The sequence below is a fragment of the Squalius cephalus genome (genome assembly GCF_949319135.1).
Source record: "Squalius cephalus genome assembly, chromosome: 23".
Classification (NCBI taxonomy): domain Eukaryota; kingdom Metazoa; phylum Chordata; class Actinopteri; order Cypriniformes; family Leuciscidae; genus Squalius; species Squalius cephalus.
In genome coordinates, this window is record NC_137144.1 from 18,260,068 (window position 1) to 18,287,918 (window position 27,851).

Below are 27,851 nucleotides of genomic sequence, written 5' to 3' on the forward strand. Positions count from 1 at the left end.
CAAAACAAATAAAATATCAACACAAATCAAACTAAACCCTCGTTAATTTCTTTTCAATCACCACTGTTGGTAATATTAGATTAGTGTAATAACTATTTTACTTGATCTAGTCACTGTGAGAGAAAACTATCGCAGTTAGTCAGTTTATACGGCAGGTGTCTTACCTCTGCTCGAAGTGGTATGTTCATTTAAAGGGAATGCACACACATTTGAATTTCGTTGAAAGGGAAGTTGCTCTGTTGTTATTACAGTAGAATCCTCGCGTTTGATCTAGAAGAGATGAGTACGACAGAAAAGACATTGATAATAATGCATAACACTGACATTTTTGTATTGAATTAGTTTTTATATAAATTATTTATTTGATTTTAACTTCTTAATTGTTGTCGTGTACGAACGCATCATATGATAATGCAATGAAGTCCATGTTATTAGCTCTATGGTGGCTGTTGTTTGTAACATACAAAAGTTGACTGACCCTAATTTGTAATGCGCTAAAACTGTTTCTAAATAGTGTTTTTGTTAGTTATTATATACAAAAAAATGCCATAAGTCCTAAGAATTAATGAAACATTTTAATTCTAATAGCAGGATGACGCGTTTGAAGACTACCTATTTATTATTAATTTAAATAGTCTGAATAACAAATTGGTCTTCAAAATATGGACCCAGCGCCCCCTGTTGACACGAATAGATAAAGCACACATCTATCTATCTATCTATCTATCTATCTATCTATCTATCTATCTATCTATCTATCTATCTATCTATCTATCTATCTATCTATCTATCTATCTATCTATCTATCTATCTATCTATCTATCTATCTTAATTGTCTAAATAGCCGTTTTTTATTGTTTCTAATTTTTGTTAAATCATTTGTCCCAGCTTCAGATATACTTTAGCCTACCTGTATAGACTGTTAACAAAATTTGCAGTATTCATTTAATCTGAAAACAGGCTAGCATTTGTTGTGTTGAATTAATACAGTTCTTTCTTAAATAATCATTTTAAAAATCACATGCATAGTAGCCTACCATAATAACATGTTATGTGAATTATGGCATCTTGGTTGGTTACAGCAAGACAAATCATATTATGATCATTAATATCATTAATTTGCTAGCCGTAAAGGGCTGTTAAACTGTCCAGTGAGTTTTTGCAAATAATGGAATAAATATATATTAATAATTGTAAATTTCTAATGCATTTTAAAGCATTTTTATATGTTTAATATAATAATGTTAATATAAAAAATTATATAGGTGTTATATAATATAGGGAGGGGGGGGGGGGGGGGGGTGTTAGTTGTAATGTGCATATTTGTGTAAATGTGTGAATGTGTCAAGTTTCATTACTCGAAAGCTGCGCATTCCCTTTTTATGTCACTGGGAGTCGCCAAAGGGGGAGGGACTTAGGCACGGAGGGACAATGCTTGTGTTTGTGCAAAGGCCCCTGAGTGGCGGCTATTGCGCCTGACTACGGCTGATACACACATTGTCAGCGAGCAGAGGGGAAGTGGACGGTTTTATCTGACCGGTCAATGCATTGACAGAGGTAAGAACATAATAATCATCCTCTCAAACAGAGTTTCTAACTTGTGAATTGGTCAGATATGCAGGCTTGTGTGAGGGGGTTGTGTAAAGTCTTAGTAAGGGAACGCTTTAGGATGGGGAGAGGGGGGCCATATCGCACTTGTCTGTGTTTTGGCAGTGAAGGGGTATGAATAGGGCAATGTTGAAAGAAAGCAGTGCTGAAGGGAAAGGCATGCTCAGAATGCCACTGGGCTCCAGAAAAGACACACAGAGAGAGAGGGACAGAGAAAAGGGAGGATGTGAGTATGCCGGAGGAAAAGAGATAGAGTAAAGTGAGAATAGTACACTGAATGAGGTGAGAGTTAGTGGAAACATGACGAAAGAGAAAGGTTACACAAGGGGAAGTTTAAGACAAGTGATTGGAAAGGAGAAAGCCAGAAAAAGAGTGACACAATTAAAAGAGTATAGAAATCCTGCAGTTTCCCCTGCAATAAAGATTTCGGTAACACTTTAAAATAAGGTTAATGATCAATACATCTGTTACAGTATTTATTAATCTTTGTTAATGTTAGTTAATAAAAATACAGCTGTACATTGTTAGTTCACAGTGGGTTAACTAATGTTAACATACAACCTTTTATTTTAACAATGTATTAGTTGAATGAAATGTTGAAACTAATATTAACTAAGATGAATAAATGATGTAGGAGTATTGTTCATTCTTAGTTCATGTTAACTAATGAACCTTATTGTAAAGTGTTACCAAGATTTCAAGTGTTTTCAGCAGGGTTCATCTGATACTTTATATTTTAAAACCAAAAATCTCTTCTATAATTATTATGCATGCAGTTTTATGGCTTCTTATGAATTGTGAGAATATTTGACATTTTTAAATGTTTAAAAAAAAGTCTTTCTCAAACTGCAGGACCATTTAAAATGTGATAGCAAAAATAGAAAAAGCAACGAAAAAGTAATGAAAAACCTTTTTACAGGAATATGTAGACACTCCCTTCTACATATGTACATTTTCACCAGAAAAATGATGAATACAATTTTAAAATGTAACATTTTATGTGTCAACTACCCAGGTTTACACTACTTTCATTTACTCTAGAAAACTAAAAACACAACTACACGGATATACTGATGTAAAAGTTGGATTATTTTAGTATTAGAGAGCATAAAAGAATTGTTTGAGCTACTGTAGACCTCTATATTTCGATTTTTCCACAGACAATGTTGTTTATACGGTGTTGAAGAACAGTAAAATCATGTTGATAAGCTCATCGTCTGCTAGCTCTCTTCTCTAGGTTAATTCAGAGGTCACAACCTCATTAGCAGATTAGAGAGACTTTAGGAGGGGGGAGATGTTCCCTGTTTGTGCGCTGTAGAAAAGCACAATTCAGAAAGTAAAATCAGTGATTCTGATTGTGATTCAGTCTTTTTTTATTTAAAAAAAAATATATAGCATGTTGTTATTCTGTAAAGTCATTCTGCAACCACAGATATCCTGAATTGTATTTCTCTTGTGTCTTGGTCAATAGCCAGTTTCAAGGTGATTTATTTTTAGCAAAGAGTGACTGTTCTCCCCAAAAGGAAGGGTGTGAAGATTGGCACACCATTCTAGGAGGCTGGCCGGCTGGGCCGTGGAAGGTTTGTGCTGACACTTTTGCAGCAGAGACAGAAGAATTGGAGGAAACAGTTAAAGTGTGGCCACGATGGCCGAGAAAGTGAGGTACATTTGCGACTTCCTCTGATTCTGGATGTACAGTTTAAGATCCATCTAAACCGTTATATTGACATGTTTTCGTGTGCGTGTTTGTTTCCTTGTGTTTACAGCCTCCCTGCTAAGCTGATTAATGGGGGCGTGGCTGGATTGGTGGGCGTGACCTGCGTGTTTCCCATTGATCTCGCCAAGACCCGCCTACAAAATCAGCAGGGTGCTCGTGTGTATAGTGGAATGTGAGTTCAACATCTTTATGAAGTCCCATAACTATGCGCTGTATGGTATGGTTTTGTTCTGGTAGAAGGTAGAGAGTTTCTCAAGCAATAAAATGGCCAACTGTGCAACTTGCGTATGATGATAATCAAGTGATTTACAGTAACAGTCATTATGATAGCATATGTGAGGGGTGCAAAATGCCAGCTGGTTTGCTGTCTTAAACCTTTTTAAGCCTATAAACCCTACACTCTTAGAAAAAGGTTCAATTGGGTTCTAGAGAACCCTAAGGTGCTTGACTCAATTTTACGCAAAAAGTTGCTATATATAAGGAGAACGATTAAATGATTGCATAATACTTTTATTTTCATGTTTAACGGGTCAGTCTTTTTTACCTGGTGAAAAATAAGTTTATGTTTATTGATTAAAACTAAATCCATAAAATGATCCCATGAAGGGATTCCTTCTACAGAATGAAGTGCATGACAGAACCTTTTAAGGTTCCATATAGAACATTTCCATCCAAGAGTGTAACATAAGGCCTCCAAATTATCACCATCATCAAAACTTTGCTGAAAAACAATACTTTATACAGTTTTAGCCTAATTATGAAAACATCCCCATTTATTGTGGTTATTAGTAATATTTTATGATGAACACTTACTAGACAGATGCAATACATCTTATTAGAAAAAAAATCATGTTCAAATGTAAGTATCAAATATGATACAACAGATACAACAGGCTATTTAGGAACATAGGTACATCTCTCAATCATCATTGTATTGTATTGCATTATATGTTTTGCACCCACAGGGAAAACTACAAAGCTTTAATCATAAAACTAAGCATTTAAATATATAGACATATTATTTGGAGATATAGAGTGACAACTGATATTTATAGGCATTTTATGTAAGTAATCTGCTATACTACTGTTATAAAGATCAAAAGGATTTTTTCCTTCTCGAGTATGAGCTCCTTATTTTCACTATATTGTACCATATGAGCCATAAAACCCTGATGTATCAAATATGATACAAAACATAAAACACATTTGCAAACTTATTTTTTCCTTTTGATATTTTGTCTCAGGAATCAACAAACTGTTCCATTAAAAAAAAAAATCTCTTTGTGTACATGGTTTTGTGCATTTGACTTTACAAATTCTGAAAACATTCATGCATCTTTAAAAAAACAACTGCGTAAGGTTTATATAAAGTGATTCACGAAGGCAGCATGTGTAAGTGATTTACTCTGGGCGGAGGACTTTGTCTGGATTTTGAATGACTCAGATGATGCAAAACAACTTGAGTCACATGCTTTTGCTTCTTTGATCTCTACACGCTCCCAAATTCATTTTTCATTACTTTTTAAGTAGCTTGCTCAAAACTATCTTTATGCATGTGTGATACCATTGAGATAAAGAGAAGGACTCTTTGTAGTGATGGTGTGTGAGAAGCTCTTTTCTTCTTTGTACACTTATGTAACAAGCGAATACCCAAGTGGTTTGTGGGCAAGAGACAGGCTGCCATGTTTTAAACTCTTTCTTCCACACATTACTCACTCCCCCAAGAATTTTTTTGTGAATGTCTAATTTGGCTGTTCGTTATACACAGACATGGAGAGCAATAAAAAAGGTTTATTACTGTTGCTTAACAGATTTTCCACCATTTATTCTGGTTACTTTATTCTACTTACCAAACAATTTTCATGAATTGTGATTTCATTGTGTTTAGATTAGCTCATTTCAGAACCAGATTGTTATATTTGATTAATCACATTGAACATTTCTGTCTTGTTATGAAGGCTGGACTGTTTGGCAAAGACGATCAAAATGGAGGGCTACTTTGGCATGTATCGAGGTACTGTTTCTTTTTTATTTAGTGCCGACTTTGGTTTGTTCAGTCAACATTAAAATCATAATTGGCCATCTTAATGTATGTTCCTGGTGTTATTGAAAACAGTGTTATTTAAAACAATAGTTTTAATTGTTATAGTGCTGTGGGATATGGTGCTTTTGTATATATTTTCAGAATTACATTTCATGGTTTTTCTCTCAGGTGCAGCTGTGAATCTTACACTGGTCACTCCAGAGAAAGCCATCAAACTGGCTGCCAATGATGTCTTTAGACAGAAGCTCTCCAAAGATGGGTAACGGCCACTTGTTAACCATGTACAAAAGCAAAGCTACTTATTATACTTATTATATATATATATATATATATATATATATATATATATATATATATATATATATTCCAATCCCAATCTTCCAATCATTTATTGCTATTGGTTTATTTTGTCTGGTTTTGATAGTTTCGAACAGCTTCACAGTATTTAGTTGCCTGTGCATCCTAAGCTGGGTTAAATATACAGAATTGAATCTCACAGTTAGTTGTAAGCATGTACTGTGAATAGTTCTCATTCGTTCTGGAATCGGACCGCATGCGGTTGCGCTACATGGTTAAGATTCACTGAAAAAGAATTGACCCAATAGACTCATTTGTTTAGGAGTTGAACCACACTGGTTTCATGTTTCTGATTCACTGATAAGAACCAACACATGGCTACAATATGTAATTTTTGGCCGGTTAAAAAAAACAAAAACTGCATGCATTTGCAGAAGAACATTGTGTGTCTTTGCGTGACTGTGTGGATGAATATTGTTTTCCTACTGCTCATAAAACATTTACTACTAGGCTTATAACTTAAAAATATAACTAGATTAGATGGAAAGGATCTCTAGCTGACTACGTTACTGTAGCTATACCCATTAAGAAACATGTTACTTCCTTCAAAATCAAGTTCAAGTTCAAGAGTTTTATTTGTCATTGGACAGTCTCCTGCACAACGAAATTTACAAACAGGACCACCCAAGTGCAATAATTAAAATAAATTCCAGCACAGCGCTACAACAACCTTTAATGAAATGACCGTCATAATAGTTAATGCTTTACAATTAACTCTGTTAGAGAGATACATATGGCTGTTCAATAAAATATCAAACTTACTCACTTGTTGAGTAATAAAAACTGCATCTCCGCATCGCTTTTTACAACATTTCCAATCCCTCAGTTCTTGCCATCTCACAAAATCCAAGCCTATGTTGATTCTTGTTTTATTACGAGCTCTGAAGCGTTCTCTTTTCTCCAGGAGATTCTCCTCTGTTTGGCGTTTGTTTAAATGGGTGATTCCTCAGAGGTTTGCGATTTAGCTGCTCCATGTCAACCTTTCTCGCTCGTTGTGACAACTAACCTACCACTCCTACTCCATACACGCATCAAAGTAGCCGGAGCAACTTTTCTCTATTTACAGATATGACGAGACACGCACGGGCGAGGGACGTATGTACGCAATTTCCCACCAAAACCATCCCGCTAGGTCTAAAATATAAACAATTATAATAGGCTTACCATAGTGAATCAGGACAAAAAGATGTTTTGGAAGAAGGATTGATGATGTATTGACTCATTATTGAGATTTTGTTCATTTTGTGTTGCTGTTACTTAGTGTACCTTTAAGGAATATTTTTGAAGTTTTCATGAAATAATGGAATAATTCACCTAAAAATTTACATTCTGTCATCAATTACTTTCTAACCTTCATGTTGTTCCAAATCTGTATGACTTTCATTCTACTGTGGTACACAAAAGGAGCAAATGTTGAAAAGAGCTCATTAGATTTGTTCTGTAATTGGACTTCACTGGCCATGCTCTCTGTTGTGTGTTATGGATTCAGGAAAGCAGTATAGGCAGCTCTGTCAGTATTTTACTATGTATTCAGTCCAAATTGGCAGAAGAATGCACAAGTGAGAACCATTAATGGAACTTTCAGTATTTTTTTAATCAAATCTGATCTGAACAAAGACCATATCCCAACCCTAACAACACATTTAGCCTTTGAATACAGTATTTACCTAAATGAAAAAAAAAAAATCTGTAAACTGTTCCACAGAGGCATTTAGGTCACCAGTTGACTAATTAGTCCAGTTATTTTCTTGGTAAATGCAATAACGATCTCATCTGCACCATCTGTCATTGTATCTGTCACCCATAGAAAATTACCTCTGTGGGGGGAAATCCTTGCTGGCTGTGGGGCCGGGACCTGTCAGGTGGTAGTCACCACCCCCATGGAAATGCTAAAAATACAACTGCAGGATGCTGGCAGGTTGGGTAAGTGTGTTTATTGTGCTCCCACGAGTGTCATCCGAGGTATGTAGGTCTCTATCTTAGGATGCCTTTCCGAGTAGTACAAAGGTTAGCCAGAAATAATATAAGCTGTTTGAGTAGAATGGTGTCAACCGAATAGCGGTTTCTCCAAAGTTTAGTGGTATTACACTACAGGATAAAAACTAAAGATAATGTTGAAGATATGAGTTGTAACCGGTCCATTTTTGTCTTTACAAGCTGCTCAGCGGACTGTCACTGCCTCAGCCCCTGCTGTTGGTCCGACTCCCTCACTGGTGGCCTCTCAGGCGGCCCAGCCAGGCACCAACGCCCCTCCTCGAGCCTCAGCGACTCGTATCACCCTGGAGCTACTCAAGACCCGAGGCCTCAGGGGTCTTTATAAGGGTGCAGGTGCTACACTGATGAGGTAAGACACAATCAGCAATATAGGAATATGGTCTATAAAGGATATTAAGGCTACGTCAACATTAATCCGGATACATTTGAAAACGGGGTTTTCGTTTCAAAACGCTCTTGTTTCAAACGTTTTCCAAAAGTTTCTCATCCACACTGAAACGCTAATTCACCTTAACATGCGTCATCATTTCAAATACCTACGTTTTCACAGTCCACACTTCAAATTGATCCACTTTGGAGAGCATTTTCAAAAAGCTTCTCTGTGTGAGTGGAAGGCCAAAACGGAGAGAAAAAGATGCGTTTTCAAATGAAAACGTATTAGTGTGGACAAGGCCTAATTCAGCTTAAAAGGAAAATGAATTTATTCACCCTCATGTTGTTCCAAACTAAATCGTTTCTGTAGACGAAAGGATACATTTTGAGCCTACAATGAATTGGTAATGGAGCTTTCACGGTAAAAAAAGGAACCAAAGGCACTGTAAAAGTGGTTGACTTCTTCTGGGGCCGGTTTCACAAAGCTATTTTAGACCGGTCTATAGTGTTAGACAAGTCTAAAATTTGTTCATAGACTAGTCTAATGCAAGTTAGACTGTTTCACAAAAATAAAGACTGACTTAATTTAGACCAAAAAAATTAGACACCTTACCCCCAGGCTAACTTAGGTCTAAGACTCTATGTTACCTTGGCAACCAGCAGTAACAATCAGTTACATTACAAACTGCCAAAAGAAAAGGGAAAATGGCTCATAATTTAAACATTTCTTCTTGTTACTACATTCCCAAGTAAAATGTCCGTGTAACTGTATGGCCGTTGTATAGTCAACGCGAGCAACGATCGACGCGCTCCCTTTCATAGTCAAACAGTAGACGCAAGCGTCACGGGTGATGCGTGAAATGCAATACACCGCTCACGCAACAGGGGGTAGCAGCTAGTAGAGTCAGAGAATGTCTAATAGGAAAGTCATAGTGGAGTCATAGCTCTGAACGCCCGTCTATTTCGCTTCAAACGCTCGCTTTATACGCGCGTCCTATTCGCCTTGGACGCGCGAATGGATTCAAAATGTTCAAGCGTCGAACTAGACGCGATAGACGCGAATTTGACGCTCTATTCGCTTTTGGTGTGAATGCTGCATAATAACAGGCTGCGATGTCAAGATTGCAATGCTGAAATGTGTGTGTGTGTGTGTGTGTGTGTCAGAGAGAGAGAGGCACGGGCGCGATCGAACAGTGGAAACATAAAAACATACTCCGTCTCCGTCATTTATACTCCTCCAACAAACACATATTTTCCCTGAGCGGTTGAATGCGCTTACTCGATCCGCCATGTTTTTTGTTTTGAGAAGTGTCTTATTTTACCCATAATGCATTGCAGTGTAGTCCTACTTAAGATAGTCAGAGTCTTAAGTGCTTTGTGCAACGGTCTGATTTAGATGTCTATCTGAAGTCTGACTATCTACTATATCTAAGCCATAGTCAAAGTCTATCTTTGTGAAACTGGCCTGAAGTCATACAAATCATCATCTCTTGATTAACAGACCATAATCTAAGTTTTCATTCATTATAATTTGTGCATAAATCATTCAGATTGGTTTTATAAACCCAGATCAACAAAAAGGTGAAAAGATCCGACTAAAAATAACAATTCAAGTTGGTATTAAATGGAAATTTAAAGGAAGTGTATCATCATTTCATCCCTATTGTGACGTATACGTGTAATCACTTTTAAATTAACATAAAATATTCCATAACAAAATAAAAATAGTCAATTTTGATTTCATGGTGACTTTAAAAGCCCGTTCATACGATGAACAATAACTATAAAGTTATATTAGCGTCCACCAATATAGTTATGTGTTGTCTGTCGCTTTAAATGCTCGAGCTCTTTAAAGTTGGGTTGATTAGCTGTCTATGTTATTATCATTCATCAGCTGGAAAAAAATCATTCTGAAAGTGATTCCAATGATATAATTCCTCTGTGTCGTTATTGTTATAATTGTGGTGTGGACTTTTCAATTCTCATAGAATAAGAAAAGATTATTAAAAATGTATAGTTTTAGTTGTCGTCCTTGGTGTGAATGGGCCTTAAATCATGAATTGGGCATCTCTACTTAGGATTTTAATTGAGTATTGATCTAAATTTTGGTTTGCTCATCAAACAAATCAATATTATGACTTGGAATATAGTACATGAGATATAAGGACAATTTTTATCATATTATTTGGTGTTTGTTTTGAGGGCTCATTCACTTTCATTATATTGTAAAAGAATTCTTAAAAAAAGACAGATAGTCATACAGGTTTGGAACAACATGCCACTGTCATTAATAATAACAGAATTTGAATGTATTGGTCAAATATAACTAATCAATGTTAGCCGATCAACATCAAGACCTTTTGCAAACCCTCAGTGATGTGTTGTCTTAACTAACTTAAGTGATTGCTCTCTCTGCAAACGCATGCGCTGTTTCAGGACAAAAAGATGGATAGACGGCACGGTGACCTCTCACCTTTAACACCGCCCACACAAACAAACCCACTCACCTATCCAAACAGCCCCTCCCCCACAGGCTCCCTGCGGTCTGTGATGTAATCCCAGCTGTCAGTTCTGATCTGTTATTCATAGCTTCTAATTAACCGTAGGCGGAATTCTCTTCTTAATGGAATTCTAATGAGAGCTCGATCTATCTCAATCTGTCTACGGCCTAAATCATATTTCTCCATTCACAGTTTCACATTTACAGACTAAAACTAATCAGACACAGTGATCGATAACGATTCATCAATAACGTCCTGCAGCTCTGTCGACATTCTACAGCTCTATGTCCTTTCTCTGTTCAGGGACGTTCCGTTCTCCATGATCTACTTCCCGCTGTTCGCCAACCTCAACGCTGTGGGCCGCACCGAGGATCGCCATAGCAACCCCCAGGACCGGGCCCCCTTCCTGCAGTCTTTCGTGGCTGGTTGCACGGCCGGCTCGGTGGCGGCGGTAGCTGTCACTCCTCTGGACGGTGAGATACAGGCAAGAGAGGAGTAGAGGAACACAATTTGCTCTCTCTCCTTTTGAAATGCACGCAGATTAATGTCCCGTTCAGTTAGTCGTAGTCGTCCAAGCCTTTAAAAGCCACTGCTAATCCTGTTTCAGCGCTACTGAGAAACTGTTGATAGTCAGTTGATATAGATTGTGTATGGCTAATAGACACTGAATATTTATTTATTTCAAGAATAATACATATTATATATAAAATGTGGTTTATGCACGAAAAATTTACTTTGTGCATATTCATTTATTTTTGTACTTCTAACATTTCTTAACAAAAAGGAGTAGTTCTTCAAAGAAATACTTATTAGTACTGAAGATTATTTAAAGGAATCAGATCCCAGAAATAGCCTTTTTGTTTTGTGATGAATTATGGGTACGTTTTTGCCAAACTGTTGATTAACTAGGTCACTCCAAGTATTTCATAAAGGCACAGAAGAGTCTTTTGTTTCTGAGTGATTAATTATTAAACCCCATGTGATGTGTAGACTGAAACATTTCATTTGCTTTGAAGAAAGTCTGTTAAGTTTGCTTTTCAGTTCTATTTAGAAAGCTTTTTGTTTATAGCTCTTGTCTCTATGTCTATTGTATTGTGAGTTCTTTGTTGACTAAAAAAAGCAGTAAAGTGGACAGAAGGTTTATTTGGACAGTGGAAACTCTGGCAGCCACTGCAGTGTCTCCATCTGAAGATTTGGCTGTACTCTCTGCAACATTACAACATTACAAATAGACTCATAGGAAACCTATAACCTAGTTTTTCACCAGTTCATTATTCCTGTGGAGCATATAATGTGTTACAGTAAACACTGATGCTGATTTAAAGTGCAGAAACTTTTACCTAACGTTTAAAAAACCTTGAATCTGTTGGTGATCCTCACTGTCAAAACAAAGTTGCTGCCTTATATTTTTAAGTACAATCAGCTTGGCTGTATAAGTCATTTCAACTTAAATTATATTAAACTGACTTTTAAAAAAATGAGTTGAATCTAAAAAAAAGTTGAATATTGCTGAACTTATTTTAAGTTAAAGTAATGTAAAAACATATGTTGTCATGACTTGATCATACCATTTTTTACAGCTGTTAAAGGACAAGTTCGGTATTTTACACATAAAGCCCTGTTTACAGATCGTTTCTGATGAAATAGAACGGTTAAGATTAAACTTTTGACAGATGCTGCTGTCGCGAGAATTTTAGGTTTATTTCGCTTCCCACCCCCCCTCAAGAATGGTAGTCTATGTGCACTGGAACAATCCTTCCTAAAACGCATTAAACTTTCATTTAAAAAGAGATGAAACTCACCGAGTGGTCAGGGGTGTTCACTGATATGCTCATACAAAAATCGCTGCAAAAGATGCTTTCCAACAGGTGTTTTACCATTTGTTGTAAAACTGTGGATCTATTTTTCCAAACGTCTCACACCCGAACTTCTTCCGTTGAGAGCTTGAATAATAGACACTCCAGCCCAGTTGGTGGCGATAATGCACATTTGCCAATTGCAAGCAAACCACTGGCATTTCACTGAATACACAGAAGAAGCAGAAGAAGAAGCGGCGGAGTAATACCGTACCTCACACAGCACATTCAATGCAAGTCAATGGAGTTGGACAAAAACTATGATAAAACCTGTTGGAAAGCATCTTTTGCAGCGATTTTTGTATGAGCATATCAGTGAACACCCCTGACCACTCGGTGAGTTTCATCTCTTTTTAAATGAAAGTTTAATGCGTTTTAGGAAGGATTGTTCCAGTGCACATAGACTACCATTCTTGAGGGGGGAGGGGAAAGCGAAATAAACCTAAAATTCTCGCGACAGCAGCATGTGTCAAAAGTTTAATCTTAACCGTTCTATTTCATCAGAAACGATCTGTAAACAGGGCTTTATGTGTAAAATACCGAACTTGTCCTTTAAATCTAACTGAATTGGCCAGAGCAGTTCTTGAGTCAACAAACAGATTTGGTTTTACCAAATAGCATTTTATTCAAATATTATAAAAAAATCACAGGTGTAAATGATTTTTTTTCAATTAGTATTGTTCAGTGTACATTGTAAAAAAAAATGTGTTGGTTAAACTTACAAAAAGTACGTTATCTGGTTGCCTTAAACTTTTTAGTTCATTGAAATTAAAAATTTGAGTTAATACAATAAAATAAGATTGGTTTAATAAAAAGAAACTCAAATATTATGTTATCTGAACCACATTAATTATCTAAGTTGAAAGATAAAAAGTTGTGATAAATCATGAAAATAATTGTTATTGTAGACTTATATTTAAATTACTTTTTTAATAAAGTGAATCATGTGGCAACAAACTGAACTGGAACACATTAAATTATAATATTTACTAATAGAACATAATCAAGATATTCTACTTGTGGCTTTATATAATGTTTCAGAGAATGTTTTCCTTTTTTCATAAAAAAAATTGCATAACAACAATTAGCACGGTTTTTGAGAATAATTAATCTTAAAAAATACAATATGTTGTATTGTTTTAGAGAATGTAGTATGTCAGAGACCACATGATGACTTAAAAGAATCGCTGAATCGTTTTTTGAAATGACTCTTTCAAAGAACACTTTGAAGAGCCGATTCATGGAAATGAGTCAGACTAATTACTGAACCGCTGTTCTTGGAAACCAGATCGGAGAAATTAAAATATTCATTTGCACTTTTAGCACAAGGCGTAGATCCAACCGAGTCTGTTTTTAATATTTATTAATGCTTATTATTTTCAGTTATAAAGACCCGCCTACAGACCTTACAGAAGGGAGAGGGAGAAGACTCCTATAAAGGCATCATTGACTGCACACAGTAAGCTCTTTATTTACATGACTACATGACTTCTTATTGTGTGATATGGTACTAAATAATTAGCATATTCATCTATCATGATATTTATATGATTCATCCTTTCTTCCTTTTCAGACGCATTTTAAAACGAGAGGGACCGACCGCGTTTCTCAAGGGAGCAACGTGTCGTGCTTTGGTCATCGCACCGCTCTTTGGCATCGCTCAGGGCGTGTACTTCCTGGGCATCGGCGAGCACCTGCTGGGCATGCTGGGATAGCAGCAGGTGACGTCACCTCAATCATCATACACACATTACTGTTTCTACACGGGCCAAGAGATGATGATGAGAGATGAAGGAAGTTGAGACAATGGGAAAAAAAAAAGGTTCTAGACTTTATATGCGACAAGGTAAAGATGGAGAGAGATTCACATACCCAACCAAAGGAAGTTCAGACACTTTGGAAGAACAGATGAGGGTTCAGTAATGCTAACATAAAAGCCTATATTGCACACTAACCAAGTAGGCTACCTAAAAACTGAGTTCTTTAGGTAAGACAGGGTCCTGGAAGGGTTATTATTTTTATGTCTTAAAGCCCATAGTTACAATCAATTTTAAACCAACATGATTCATGGTTGATTGATGATCTGTTGTGAACAGGGTCGATGTGTATTTAGATTTAAAGGAGACTTAAATTAAAGTTGAAATGGATTCAGATCTACCAAATTTTTGCCACTTTACCGCTAATTCCCACCCTTTTAAACAGCAGAAAAAATACTTAAAACAGTTTGCAGGGTCTGCTGACTTAATTTAATTCTTGTCTCTCAGTAAATCTGAAGAGACTGCTGGGCTTCGCTGTGGAGGCCTTGTCTTCCTGTTACATGTTCCTCTACGGGACAGAATTCCTCTCTAGGCTATATAACGCCAGCTTGATATTTTTTAATGCTTCTTTAAATGATTTTGTTGAGTGCGCAATAAATTAAAAAGCAAAAAGCCTTATCCTTGCCACTCAAGTTTTTCACTAAAAAGAAATAACAAAATGTAATATAATTTACCAGTGGCTTTTAAAGTGTTATATATATATATTTTTCACCTTCAGTAAGAAAGAATACAGTGAAAAGTATACAAAGAAATGAGGTCTTGAATAGTTTAATTTTGAGTGCACTTCTGTAAAATTGCGGAAAAATAAAAGATCTTTCAATTTAAAATACATTATTATAATAACAAGCAGTTTATAGATGGTTATTCTTTGGAAGGCAAACCCTGATTTTTGAGAAAGAAAGAAGAGGCTTCATATTCATGTTATACTAAATAAGCAACAAGCAATCTGTACATTTTAAATATGCAAGACTGATATATGTGTCTCTGCTTATTAAATTTATTCATCAGCCTTTGTATTTTAAAGTCTTTTTGAAAACATGGTCTGGAGTCATTTGATTATGCAAAACATTGTTTGTGCACCACAACTGATGCTAATTTGCATCTGATATGTTTGATTTCCACAAGAGGGCATTGTGTTTTTAATATTTGAGGTATATGTAGCATTTTCTGTAAGCCTCTGTCAGATGTATGACTTGATTTCTTTCCTGTACGGTGGATAAAGTGTAACCAACAAGCGATGCTTTGTTTATATTGTAATGGGCACAGAAATGCTTCAGAATATAAATAAAATATATTTGATTTATTTATCTGTAGTATTATGTAATTGTACTACAACTGAAAAAGCAGAAAAAAACACAAAGGCATCTATGTTTTTAAGACATTAAATGAGGACTTCCCTTTTCCAGGGAAAACCTGTTAGGCTGCTAGTTTCGTAAACAACTTTCAACGCAATAACAATGTGAATTCCTGAGTGCTTATAGCTCTTTGTTCAAACAGCTTGAGATAAGATGTCAGGTGTCCATTTTCCCTACCGGTGACATGATATTTAAACAGAAACCGGTAAAACACAGAGATATAAGGTAACACGAGCACATATGATAAGCCTTTCATTTTCAAACACTTTCTTTGGGCTTGTTTTCCAAGAGCAAAAACGCACAAGAAAAAGCACGAGAATAAATTGCTGGAACATGATCAATTGAATATCCAGAATTGCAACAAGAATAGTTTTTCACTTCAGAAAAACCACAGTGACCTTAAAAAAATAAAACTGCCCATCAGACCTCCTCATCACTTTATCATGTTTTCTGAATTTCACCGCTACCACTAATGTGTGTTAGTAACAGTCCATTAATCCATAAACCTGCGGTTTGGGTTGGCACCAAAAAGACTCACTCTGATCTCAGGCATCATCTGTGAAAGCAGAAAAAAAATAATGAGGATGACATTCACAAAAACAAGCTTTTATACTGTTTATTCCTGTTGTAAAATGTGATTGTATTCTCTACCTGTTCCGCTAGAAGGTCTAATCTGCTTTCCAGTGTGTTGGACACCTTGATCTTGCCATCAGCATTATAAACTTCAACACCTCCTGAACTGAGGATGCCAAGCATGAACAATGAACAATTTGAGAATATATAAATGAGCCTTTTTTAACAAAACTTGAGTGTAGAAGAGATCTTACATGTTAGGGGACAGGAAGTTGTTTTCGTCGATGCGCACCTCAATATTACTCTTTACAGCCTCTTTGTAGATAGGGATGTTTTTCTGAACGGCAGCCTAAAATAAACGGGTATATCAACCTCTTCAAATGTGTAAACGGTTTGCATAGCTGATATGCACATTGTAAAATATTACGTAAACGGATTGACAGGGAATAGAGCTCACCTGCACCATCGCTACATCTTCCTTTCTGCACCGGATTATAACCCTGGGCTCCAGCAGCTGATAAAATCCCTACCGAAGCAAAAAGAAAAGAAAAAAGTTAATAAAATACTAAATTATTTTATTAATAATAATAATAGCAATAAAAGATTAATAAAACAATTATATATATATTTATAATAATTATCTATCCATCCATCCATCCATCCCCCTCTCTCTCTCTCTCTCTCTCTATATATGTGTGTGTGTGTGTGTGTGTGTGTGTGTGAACTAATAAAACTAATATATAAAAATGAAACCTACGTAAAAAAAAATGAAACCTATATTATGTATTACTTGCTAATAGCAATTACTTTGATAGCAACTTGATATATAAATATATAGTTTGTTATTAAATAAATATTCAGTGTCTATTAGCCATACAAAATCTATCAACTGACTTTCAACACCCAACAGTTTCTCAGTAGTGCTGAAATAATAATAATCTAAAATAAAAAGTATGATATGACCTCTGCAAGTCGTCAGAATCTGCTTTAAAAACTATTTTTAAATAAAGAAGCAGCTAGCATTGCTAACAGGACCATATCTGACCTGTAACACCAGCCCCTCCAGCAGTGCTGGGTACTGATTTGGGTCTTTGGCAATGTTGGCCAACCGTTGCTGTGCATCGTTTAGAAGATCCTGCAAAGAATCACATGAGGAAGATGAAGAAGAGATGGATTTCTTGTAGTTCTATAAAAGTATAGACTATATAAATGTGAATATCACATCATCATCATCATCATACCTTAATCATGTCATCGCGGGCTTTGAGCACCTTCAGTCTTGCCTGGTTCAACAAATTCGACATCTGGCTGTGGATTTGAATGGACACATTAAATACACCAATGAAGGACTCAAGGTTACACATTTAAAGAACTTAAACTCACATTTTCTTCTGTTGATCAATCTGTTTCTCTTTCTTCTCATAGTACTCCATTATCTTCAACCTTTGAGTCTGTACCAGTCGTCCCTTTTCAATATTAAACTCTTCTTCTGCCTGCAAGCCACAATACACATGACTTAAAGCAGATATTTAATTAATAGATGATATAATGCTCTAGACAAATTCGACCATATTTATGCTCTTATGCTAATCATTGGATTTGTGCTACCTTTGCATCAATTTCTTCTGCCTTCTCATTGGCTTCCTGCTCAATAAAGGCCATCATGTGTTTGATCTGGAGAGATTCAATGAGATCAGTGTCAATAAAAGAGCAAAGCAAGGTTAAATTACAATGTAAGAATTCAAGCACTGATACTTTATTAAGCTGATGTAATGAAACAAAGGGAGACGAGGGTAGAAACTGATGGGGAAGCGAGACTGAAAGAAGTGTTGAATCTGGGAAAGTCCATGGAGCTGTGCTGGACAACTGACGGACAGATTTCCTCTTTTGCCATTACAATTCACAGCATTAAACACTCACAGTATATTAATTGATAACATCTAGATTTGAGAAAGTGCATTTGCTCTCCTCAAAGTGAATGGGATATTTCACAGATGTCTAGCTGCGAGTAACTTACAAGATAAAATAATAAATAATCATGCTCTCGTTATAGCGCCTTTCAAAACACTAAGAAAACTTCTTCATAGAAAACAAAATACAATCTATATATATTAAAAATGTTTGTTTACGAGAATAATAAGACTGAATATCAGTTCAAAACAACGAACCACAAATTTGTGCCTGGCGTGTTTCTTTTTAAAAGTTATGAGATGTCTATACTTACCTGATATTAAATATAATACCTCATTTAAAAATATAACTTCTAAAAGTAGTTTATAAACTTGTTAAAACTGGTTTTCTCACCTGTTTCTGTACCGCGGCATCGCTGAGCGCCATGTTTTAAAGTTGTTTTTAAGGCACTGACTGCGATATGAAGAGGGATTTATCACGGAAACGATTGAATACTAACTTCGGAACTACTAATCTAAACTATTAAATAACTACTTAAGCTATATTAGTGAAATATGATGCAGCACTAAAGTACAGTTCCGCCAAGCGTCAGCTGACAAGGATGAAGGCGTCATGTGATTTGAATCGTCATGTCCGAGATAAGACTCCGCCCACTTTTCATTTGCTTGTTTGGAAACTTAACACTTTAAAATGACTTATTTCGTGCACTAAGTAGTTAATTATTGAACAGATTATAATTGTGAAAAACTATCTTTAATCATATTACCGGTAAATGCCCAGGACCAAGTGTTATTATATAAAGTTTTTTGTTTTCTACAGGAAACACTGTTGGGCCACATGCATGTTTGAGATTTCATAGTAAGCCTACTTCTTTTCCTATAGACATAAAGATGGACATGACTTCTTAAAGGCTAATATAACATTTATATCATATTTAATGTAGCAATCAAAATCCTACTGCAAAATATAAAACTTAGAGACTAGGAATTGGTATTTGAACACCACTTTACAGATGCACATGTAATTCCCACTGATCTATATAATGTCATTCTATATAGATCAGTGGTAATTCCTCATTTTGAAACTCAACATGAGTGTATATCAAGTGTATATCCGTGTATATCTTGCTGCATTAGAGCTTTCAGTGCAGAAGGAAAGTACAGACAGTGCAGACATCCATAGGAATTACACAATAAAGATGAAATAATATAATATAACAAATAATAATATAAAGAAAACCAAATTGAAATAATGCAATATAGCAAAGTAATAGAAATATATAAAAAAGAATATTTACAGATGTAACATTTTTTAGATTTTATGTACAAATGGACAGTTATAATAGCCAATGTATAGTTGCAAGAGTTTTAACTGTTCAGAGACTGAATGTAACGTGAGGGAAAACTGTTCTTGTGCCTGATCTGGTGCTTGTTGCTCAGTTCAAACAGAATGTGGGCTGGGTGTGTGGGGTCCAAAGTGGTTTTCTTAGCTCTTTTTCTCACTCTGGAGGTGTAAAGATCTTGGAGGTTGGGTGGGGGGAACCAATAATCTTCTTAGCCATCCTGACTGTATGTTGTAGTCTCCTGATGTCTGATTTGGCAGCTGAACCAAACCAGACAGTTTTAGATTAGATGAGCATAGGACTCAATGACGGCGGAGTAGAACATTAGTTGAATATTAACTGAAATTACTGAGAAATCAACATGTGTCTCTGAGTGGATAAGAGCAGCAATCCATGAAAGAGACCTATAGTAGAGATCATTCCCAGAGAACATGAGACTCTATCTAGCTGTCTTTGCGCTCCTGGCCGCAGTTCACTGCGAGGAGCTCTTTAATGGGTAAGTTCAGATACTTATTGTCACATGTCAGCCTCGTTTCTTGTTCAAAATGTCCTAATTATCTTTTTTTATTCTTGATAGAGACCAAGTTCTCAGAATCCAGGCAGAATCTGAAGACCACATTCAGGTTTTGAAGGAGCTGAAAAAGAAACTGGATTGGGAAGTATGGCATTCTTTACTGCTTAAATATGTCCTGCTGGCATATTTTAGCGTCAATTGATCACATATGCAATATGACATGACAATATTATGTGACCTTATAGCTGGATTTCTGGACCCATGGCTTCTCTACTGAACGGCCTGTTGACATCCGTGTGCCTCACACCAGTCTGAATGCCTTCAAAGACTTCCTCAGGGGAAACAACATCACTTTCACTGTCATGATCAACAATGTGCAGGTGAGTTATTTACAAAAATCTCAAATAAAAAAAATGACATTGAAAGTCTTGCACAATTTCTAGAGGAAAATCAATTTCAGTAATTGATTTAATTCCTATAAATCCCAATAGTTAAGGAAGCCTTGTGATTTTTTCTTTCTTTCAATAAAATATTTGTAATACACAAGTTTTAACTGTGTCTCAGGAACTTTTGGACAGGCAGAGAGCAGAGATGAATGCAGAGATGAAATACAAGACCAAGGGCTTCGACTTTGCTGCTTATCACAATCTAGAGACTGTAAGTACATGTGCTGACTTTAGCAAAAACGCATGCATAACCATATTTATATACATGATATCATGCATTTCAAACCTAAACAAAACATCTAAAAGTTTTTATTCACTTCAGATTTACAGTTTTATGGACAGCCTTGTTGCAAGTCATCCCAACCTGATCTCTAAAGTGAAGATCGGCAGCACTTATGAGAACCGTCCTATGTATGCCTTGAAGGTGAACAGATTATGTCATCATAAACACATTTTACAGACTGATATTTATTTATGTATATTTATTTGATTTGTTATATATTTTCAATGTGTCCAGTTCAGCACTGGTGGAGAGAAAAGGCCTGCAGTCTGGATTGATGCTGGAATCCACGCCAGGGAGTGGGTTTCTCATGCCTCAGCAGTGTGGATTGCTGACAGGGTGAGTTTATAGCAGCATTTATATCATTATAAGCAAAAGACTTCAAAATAAGCAAAAGATTTTTAGTTTAGTGTTTGAATGTTTGGCCAATGTGGTGACAAAACAAGTACAGAGTAACAATTTACTACAATAGTTAAATGAACCATACAATAGTTTAGAAAAAAAATAGTCCACATAATAAACCTATAAAATATTTTTTTAACATTCTGATCTGATCCTTCTGACTCCCTAGATTGCCACAGACTTTAAGGAAAACCGTGCCCCTGTGCCCAGTATCCTTAGTAAAATGGATATTTTCCTGATGATTGTGGCCAATCCTGATGGATATGTTTTCTCCCACCTCACTGAACGTGTAAGCAGTCATTCATTGTTTGCGTAAAGCACATGTTTAGAAGCATTTATAATGACATTACTAATTAACATTACCTCAGCCAATTCACCGTTTGTGGCGTAAGAGCCGGTCTGTGACCTCTGACCCCAAGTGCTTTGGTGTTGACCTCAACAGAAACTGGGATGCTGAATTTAGTGGTATGTTCATACTGTCATTTTTGAATTTTATTGTTGAAACAGATTCAAATGACTTTGTCTTTTTAAATGTCTCTACGTTTTCTCCAGGTCCTGGAGCAAGCGATGACCCCTGCGGCGAAGACTATCGTGGTCCTTCTGCTCAATCTGAGATTGAAGTGAAAAACATTGCGGACTTCATCACGAGCCACGGCAACTTCAAATCCTTCATGTCCCTCCATGCTTACTCTCAGCTCTTAATGTATCCCTATGGCTTCAATGGCACAAACGCTCCTGACCAGCCTGAACTGGTTAAGAAATCTACATCCATAAAGCTCCTTGGTTTTCTTCTTAATCGTGTTTGTTTTACATGATCTCACAGTGACAAATTTGTATGTGTCTGTTCTAGCATGAAGTGGCCACACAGGCAAACAAAGCCCTCAATTCTTGGCATGGCACCATTTATAAAGTTGGGAGTATCTTCCACACTATTGGTAAGTGGATTGTGGATCAATTTTTAACCACTTACTAAGACATGGCATATGTTGTTACATTGCACAGTTTGATTACATTCGACTGCATGAATTTTGACCATAGTTTTGTCATTGGTTTACGTTACAATCAATATTTTTGAAAGAAATTGCGTTCAGGTACCATATTCGACAAGATTCATGATCATCATAATTATGATTCATGATTCATTCATCTTTTTTTCACTCAAACACATTCAAATGCTATTTCTACAGCCCATTTTTTTTATTTTATGTAAAATTAAGCTCAATTAATAAAAAAAAAATTCTCCCACCCCTAACATCTACAAATTTTTGTATTTAGTGCTTTTAAGGTCTGTTATGGTCAAATTAGTATTTCTTTATACACATGTAATGAGAGATTAAAGGGATAGTCCACCCAAAAATTTAAATATATGTATTTATTTACTCACCTTCATGTCGTTACAAACTTGTATGCATATCTTTCTTCACAACTCAAAAGTAATATTTTTATTAATGTTGGTATTCAAATGGTTTCAGTTCCCATTTACTTCTGTTGTATTTTTTTGTCCATACAATTCATTTAAATGGGAACCAAAACTTGTTGATCACCAACATTCTTCAAAATATTTCTTTTGTGTTTTGCAGAAGAAAGAAATGCATACTGGTTTGTAATGACACAAGGGTGTGTAAATAATGATAATTTAAATTTTTTGGTGGACTATCCCTTTAAGTGGTGTCTCAAGATGCATGTTAGAAAAGACTGGAGAGTTTGGAGAAAAATTGGTATCAGTTATCAGAAATGACTTTAACCTGCATGTTTTATTTCAGAGCAAGCTAGTGGTGCAAGTGTTGACTGGGCTTACCAACGTGGCATCAAATATTCCTTTGCTTTTGAGTTGCGTGACACAGGCAAATACGGATTCCTCCTGCCTGCTGACCAGATCGTTTCCACTGCAAGGGAAACGTGGCTTGCTCTCAAATATATAATGCAATATGTTTCTGATCACCTTTATTGAGAGAAATGTACTAAAGCTTCAATAAAGGTCCCAGAGGATATATGCTGGATATGAAATCCCTCAGCCTCCCATAATTCATTGTGTTTCCACCATACTCTCCAATTCTGAATCCAGATGAGAAGTTTTTCCACCTGGAAATGAAAAGTGTGCAAGGAAGAGACCTACATTGAATACAGGTGCTGGTCATAAAATTAGAATATCATCAAAAAGTTGATTTATTTCAGTAATTCCGTTAAAAAAGTGAAACTTGTATATTATATAGACTCATTACATGCAAAGTGAGATATCTCAAGCCTTTATTTGTTATAATTTTGATGATTATGGCTTACAGTTTATGAAACCCACGAAATCAAAATCTCAGAAAATTAGAATATTACATGAAATCACACAGTAATTACACAGTGATACCATGGTCACTGAACCAGGTTTTGGTTCTTTTGGCAGTGTGGGCAGGTGCAAATCCTGCTGGAAAATGAAGGAAGCATGAAGTGCTCTGGAAATGTCCTGGTAGACGGCTGCGTTGACTCTGGATTTAATAAAGCACAGTGGACCAAAGTCCTCTTTTCTGATGAGAGCAAATTTTGCATCTCATTTGGAGAGGAAGAATGGAGAGGCACACAATCCAAGATGCTTGAAGTCCAGTGTGAAGTTTCCACAGTCTGTGTTGGTTTGGGGAGCCATGTCATCGGCTGGTGTTGGTCCACTGTGCTGTCCACTCAACGCAGCCGTCTACCAGGACATTTCCAGAGCACTTCATGCTTCCTTCAGCAGACAAGCTTTATGGAGACGCTGACTTCATTTTCCAGCAGGATTTGCACCTGCCCACACTGCCAAAAGAACCAAAACCTGCTTCAATGACCATGGGATTACTGTGTAATTACTGTGTGATTTCATGTAATATTCTAATTTTCTGAGATTTTGATTTCGTGGGTTTCATAAGCTGTAAGCCATAATCATCAAAATTATAACAAATAAAGGCTTGAGATATCTCACTTTGCATGTAATGAGTCTATATAATATACAAGTTTCACTTTTTTAAAGGAATTACTGAAATAAATCAACTTTTTGATGATATTCTAATTATATGACCAGCACCTGTATATTGTCACACATAAAATCTAGTGTATATTATACTTTATTCTGCAACAAATTGAATGGTCAAAGCCAGAGCATTTGTGGTTGCGATACTTGCAATATTTTTTAAAACACGATGACATGAATTTAGCAAATTCAGCAACTATTTTTTTTTTCTCAAAAGCACTCGTAAACAAACTTAAACTGTGAGATAAAACCTTTGAAATTGTTTAGTACATAGAATCCCTGAGAAATATGCAGCAATGTTCACCTGGAAAAGACACACACTACACACTATCAGCACTGATATTACTGAGAACTCAACATGTGTTTCTGAGAGTATAAGAGGAGCAATCCATGAAAGAGACCTACAGTAGAGATCATTCCCAGAGAACATGAGACTCTATCTAGCTGTCTTTGCGCTCCTGGCCGCAGTTCACTGCGAGGAGCTCTTTAATGGGTAAGTTCAGATACTTTCTCTTTTCCAATGACTTCTTACCATATTACTGCGTTGTTTCTTATTCAAAATGTAACCTAACTGTTTTTTGACAGAGACCAAGTTCTTAGAATCCATGTAGAATCTGAAGACCACATTCAAGCTTTGAAGGAGCTGGAAGAGGACGTGGATTCAGGGGTATGACAGTTGTATCACTGCTGACATACTTCAGTTTTCGATTAAACACCTAAAATATTGAGGAATATATATTATGTGACCCTATAGCTGGATTTCTGGGCCCATGGCTTCTCTACTGAACGGCCTGTTGACATCCGTGTGCCTTACACCAGTCTGAGTGCCTTTAAAGACTTCCTCTGGGAAAACGACATCCCTTTCACTGTCATGATCAACAATGTGCAGGTACTATGAAACCGAATTAAAACCAAACTTTAAAATAGAGATCAAAAACAAGAATTTAAATAATCAATATGTGCAGAATGTTAACTGTCACCTTAAGTTTTACATGGTAAACCTGTGTAGCTGGTTCATTTTGTCCCAGAATGTGCACAGTTATGCTGTTTTGTGTTTTCAGCATAGAACATAACCGCAAATAAAACAGTAACACCCAATGTTTTACTGTGTTTTAGGAACTTTTGGACAGGGAAAAGGCAGAGATGGTTAATAATGAAGACATGGAACGCAAGACCAAGAGCTTCAACTTTGCTGCTTATCATGACCTGGAGACTGTAAGCATTACAAAAACATATGCATGACATAAGAACTATGGAATGCTTTTCAAATGTTTACATTTGTATTATTCACTTCAGATTTACGCTTTTATGGACACCCTTGTGGCAAGTCACCCTAACCTGATCTCTAAAGTGCATATCGGCAACTCCTATGAGAACCGTCCCATGTATGCCCTGAAGGTAGAGTCTGATAGTACAGATTATATAATTGTGAACTGAGATGTGTTAGGTTTTTCATCTTTTTATACACTGATTCCAGTTCAGCACGGGTGGTGTGAGTCGACCAGCGATCTGGGTTGACGCTGGAATCCATGCCAGAGAGTGGGTTACTCAGGCTTCTGCTGTGTGGATTGCCAACAAGGTGAGTGAAATGAAAAAATTATATCTGTGTAACATAAAACTAATCATTTTAATTTTGTGTTCTAATCGTTTTTTTTTTTTTTAGATTGCTTCAGACTATGGCGTTGATCCCTCTGTGACCTCTCTCCTTGGTCAAATGGATATCTACTTGATGATTGTGACCAACCCTGATGGATATGCTTTCACTCGCTCCAATGTAAGTCACCTGTTGTTGAACTTACTTGCTGATGGTGCATTTGTTTAGCACTGATAACACTAAAATAGATGTCCTGAGCAATCAAACCTGTCTCTGTAACAGCCCAAGACTCTATAAACAGAAATAAAGAGTCAATCTTTAGCCAATCAAAAAACTAGCCAATTTAGAAAGGCTCTCTGCTTGTTAATCATTTTGCAAGCGTAGTCTTTTCTGACATGTATTTAGAGGCCTATTAAAACTAAATAGTCATTTATATATACATATACATATATATATATATATATATATATATATATATATATATATATAAATCCTGATAAAAATGACAAAAAACACATAAAATTACTAAGAATTAAACTAAAAATAAAATGAACATGAACAAAAAAAACCTCATAACCTTTTAAACCTAAATAATACATTTTATTCCAGGATTTTTGAATGAATAGAAAGTTCAAATGAACAGCATTTATTTGAAATAGAAATCTTCACATTATAAATGGCTTTACTGTCAAAAACCATTTAATGTAGGGTTCCAAAACATGAAGCAAATCTTCATCATATGTATTGTACAAAAAGATATTACAGTTCAGATGTAGTTTTTGAGGAGTTTAATATGTTCTATGCAATAAGTTTAAGTTCTATTTAAACTTAGGCTTACAGCACCTTTAAATATATATATTTTTAGAAGCATTTCTAAAGACATTTGTGCCTGTACATTCAGAACCGTATGTGGCGTAAAACTCGTTCGGTGAACGCTGGCTCCTCCTGCCGTGGCACTGATCCCAATAGGAACTGGGATGCTGGTTTTGGTGGTATGTAGATAGTATATTTTCTCTTGTTGAAACAGCAGACCATGGTTTTCTCATATGACCATGGACATTTTCTCCCAGGTCCTGGAGCCAGCAAGGATCCCTGTTCCGACTCCTACCACGGTCCCTCTCCTAACTCTGAGGTCGAAGTGAAAAATGTCGTGGACCTCATCAAGGGCCACGCCAACTTCAAATCCTTCATCTCCATCCACTCTTACTCCCAACTCTTAATGTACCCCTACGGTTACACATGCACAGACATTCCTGACAAGTCCGAGCTCGTAAGCCAATTCATATCTTTATCAATATACTACAATACCACAACAGTTTTCTACTTTGGTTTGTCTTATATCTCATCCGATTTACTTTTATTTTCTTCTGACTATTATTTTACTCAGTTTTTTAAGTTATGACCTGTGAAGCACTTTGAGCTGCATTTCATGATGGTGCTATACAAATGAAAACCATATATTGTTTTTTTATCTATTGTAGCATGCTGTAGGTACAGCTGCGATAAAAGAGCTCAGTTCCCTCTATAACACCAGATACCAAGTCGGAAGCATCTGCAAGATTATCTGTAAGTAGACTGTATCCTCTGTTTGAATACCAAGATATGACTTCTGTTATCTGATTGGGAATACCGGCCTGTTAAATTTCAGACCCAGCAAGTGGTGGAAGCATCGATTGGACCTACGATATTGGCATCAAATATTCCTTTGCATTTGAGTTGCGTGACACTGGCCTCTACGGTTTCCTCCTGCCTGCCAACCAGATCATTCCCACTGCAGAGGAGACGTGGCTTGGTCTCAAATACATTATGGGATACGTTCGTGATCACACTTATTGAGAGAAAAGTGAAAATGTGTTGAAGCTTAAATAAAAGTCCTACACACCCTTTGCTGAAGTGGTTATTTTGAATAAATATGTGGTTAAATGTTGATCACAACATATTTTGCCATTATATGGTGACAAAGTTTGCCCTGTTGCAGTATTATTATTATTTTGCCTTAATCATTTTATAATATTTTTATTAAGTTGGGTTGTTGTTGTTATCAAAAACGTAATTTGCAGATTTATAAAATTGGCTGTTATTTTATTAGAATTCTATAACACCTTGGGAGTCGGGACAGATAAACAGGTCATAATTACATACATTTCTTTGAGACTTTATTAAAAACTTTTATTT

The 27,851-nt window shown here is 36.1% G+C and overlaps 4 protein-coding genes across 5 annotated transcripts; 3 read left to right on the plus strand and 1 right to left on the minus strand.

Annotated features, from left to right (window-relative positions):
* Positions 1-1,410: 1,410 nt before the first annotated feature.
* Positions 1,411-14,663, plus strand: slc25a18 (solute carrier family 25 member 18). 2 transcript variants are annotated; one of them, XM_079859461.1, is made up of 10 exons: positions 1,411-1,557; positions 3,080-3,270; positions 3,375-3,497; positions 5,284-5,339; positions 5,538-5,628; positions 7,534-7,649; positions 7,884-8,070; positions 10,898-11,067; positions 13,834-13,909; positions 14,024-14,663. In XM_079859461.1, exons 2-10 carry the CDS (start codon positions 3,254-3,256, stop codon positions 14,163-14,165), a joined length of 978 nt encoding a protein of 325 aa, XP_079715587.1. In that variant the 5' UTR covers positions 1,411-1,557; positions 3,080-3,253; the 3' UTR covers positions 14,166-14,663. The 2 variants fall into 2 exon arrangements, with proteins under 2 accessions (XP_079715587.1, XP_079715588.1); XM_079859462.1 differs by having other exon boundaries at positions 1,458-1,557; positions 3,106-3,270.
* A 356-nt stretch (positions 14,664-15,019) lies between these two features.
* atp6v1e1a (ATPase H+ transporting V1 subunit E1a) lies at positions 15,020-18,746 on the minus strand. The gene is made up of 9 exons (XM_079859463.1): positions 18,500-18,746; positions 17,804-17,869; positions 17,579-17,688; positions 17,437-17,503; positions 17,241-17,330; positions 16,653-16,721; positions 16,450-16,544; positions 16,274-16,361; positions 15,020-16,178 (listed from the first exon to the last, which is right to left on the minus strand). The coding sequence occupies exons 1-9, from the start codon at positions 18,530-18,532 to the stop codon at positions 16,116-16,118; spliced, it is 681 nt and encodes a 226-aa protein (XP_079715589.1). The 5' UTR covers positions 18,533-18,746; the 3' UTR covers positions 15,020-16,115.
* Positions 18,747-19,805: 1,059 nt separating this feature from the next.
* On the plus strand, positions 19,806-23,107 carry cpa2 (carboxypeptidase A2 (pancreatic)). Its single transcript, XM_079859596.1, has 11 exons — positions 19,806-19,944; positions 20,026-20,107; positions 20,208-20,342; positions 20,527-20,619; positions 20,731-20,832; positions 20,926-21,027; positions 21,260-21,379; positions 21,459-21,555; positions 21,643-21,842; positions 21,941-22,025; positions 22,854-23,107. Exons 1-11 carry the CDS (start codon positions 19,880-19,882, stop codon positions 23,039-23,041), a joined length of 1,269 nt encoding a protein of 422 aa, XP_079715722.1. The 5' UTR covers positions 19,806-19,879; the 3' UTR covers positions 23,042-23,107.
* Positions 23,108-23,921: 814 nt separating this feature from the next.
* On the plus strand, positions 23,922-27,633 carry cpa4 (carboxypeptidase A4). The gene is made up of 11 exons (XM_079859597.1): positions 23,922-24,575; positions 24,668-24,749; positions 24,837-24,971; positions 25,199-25,297; positions 25,379-25,480; positions 25,560-25,661; positions 25,746-25,856; positions 26,578-26,668; positions 26,747-26,946; positions 27,158-27,242; positions 27,325-27,633. Exons 1-11 carry the CDS (start codon positions 24,511-24,513, stop codon positions 27,510-27,512), a joined length of 1,260 nt encoding a protein of 419 aa, XP_079715723.1. The 5' UTR covers positions 23,922-24,510; the 3' UTR covers positions 27,513-27,633.
* Positions 27,634-27,851: the final 218 nt, after the last annotated feature.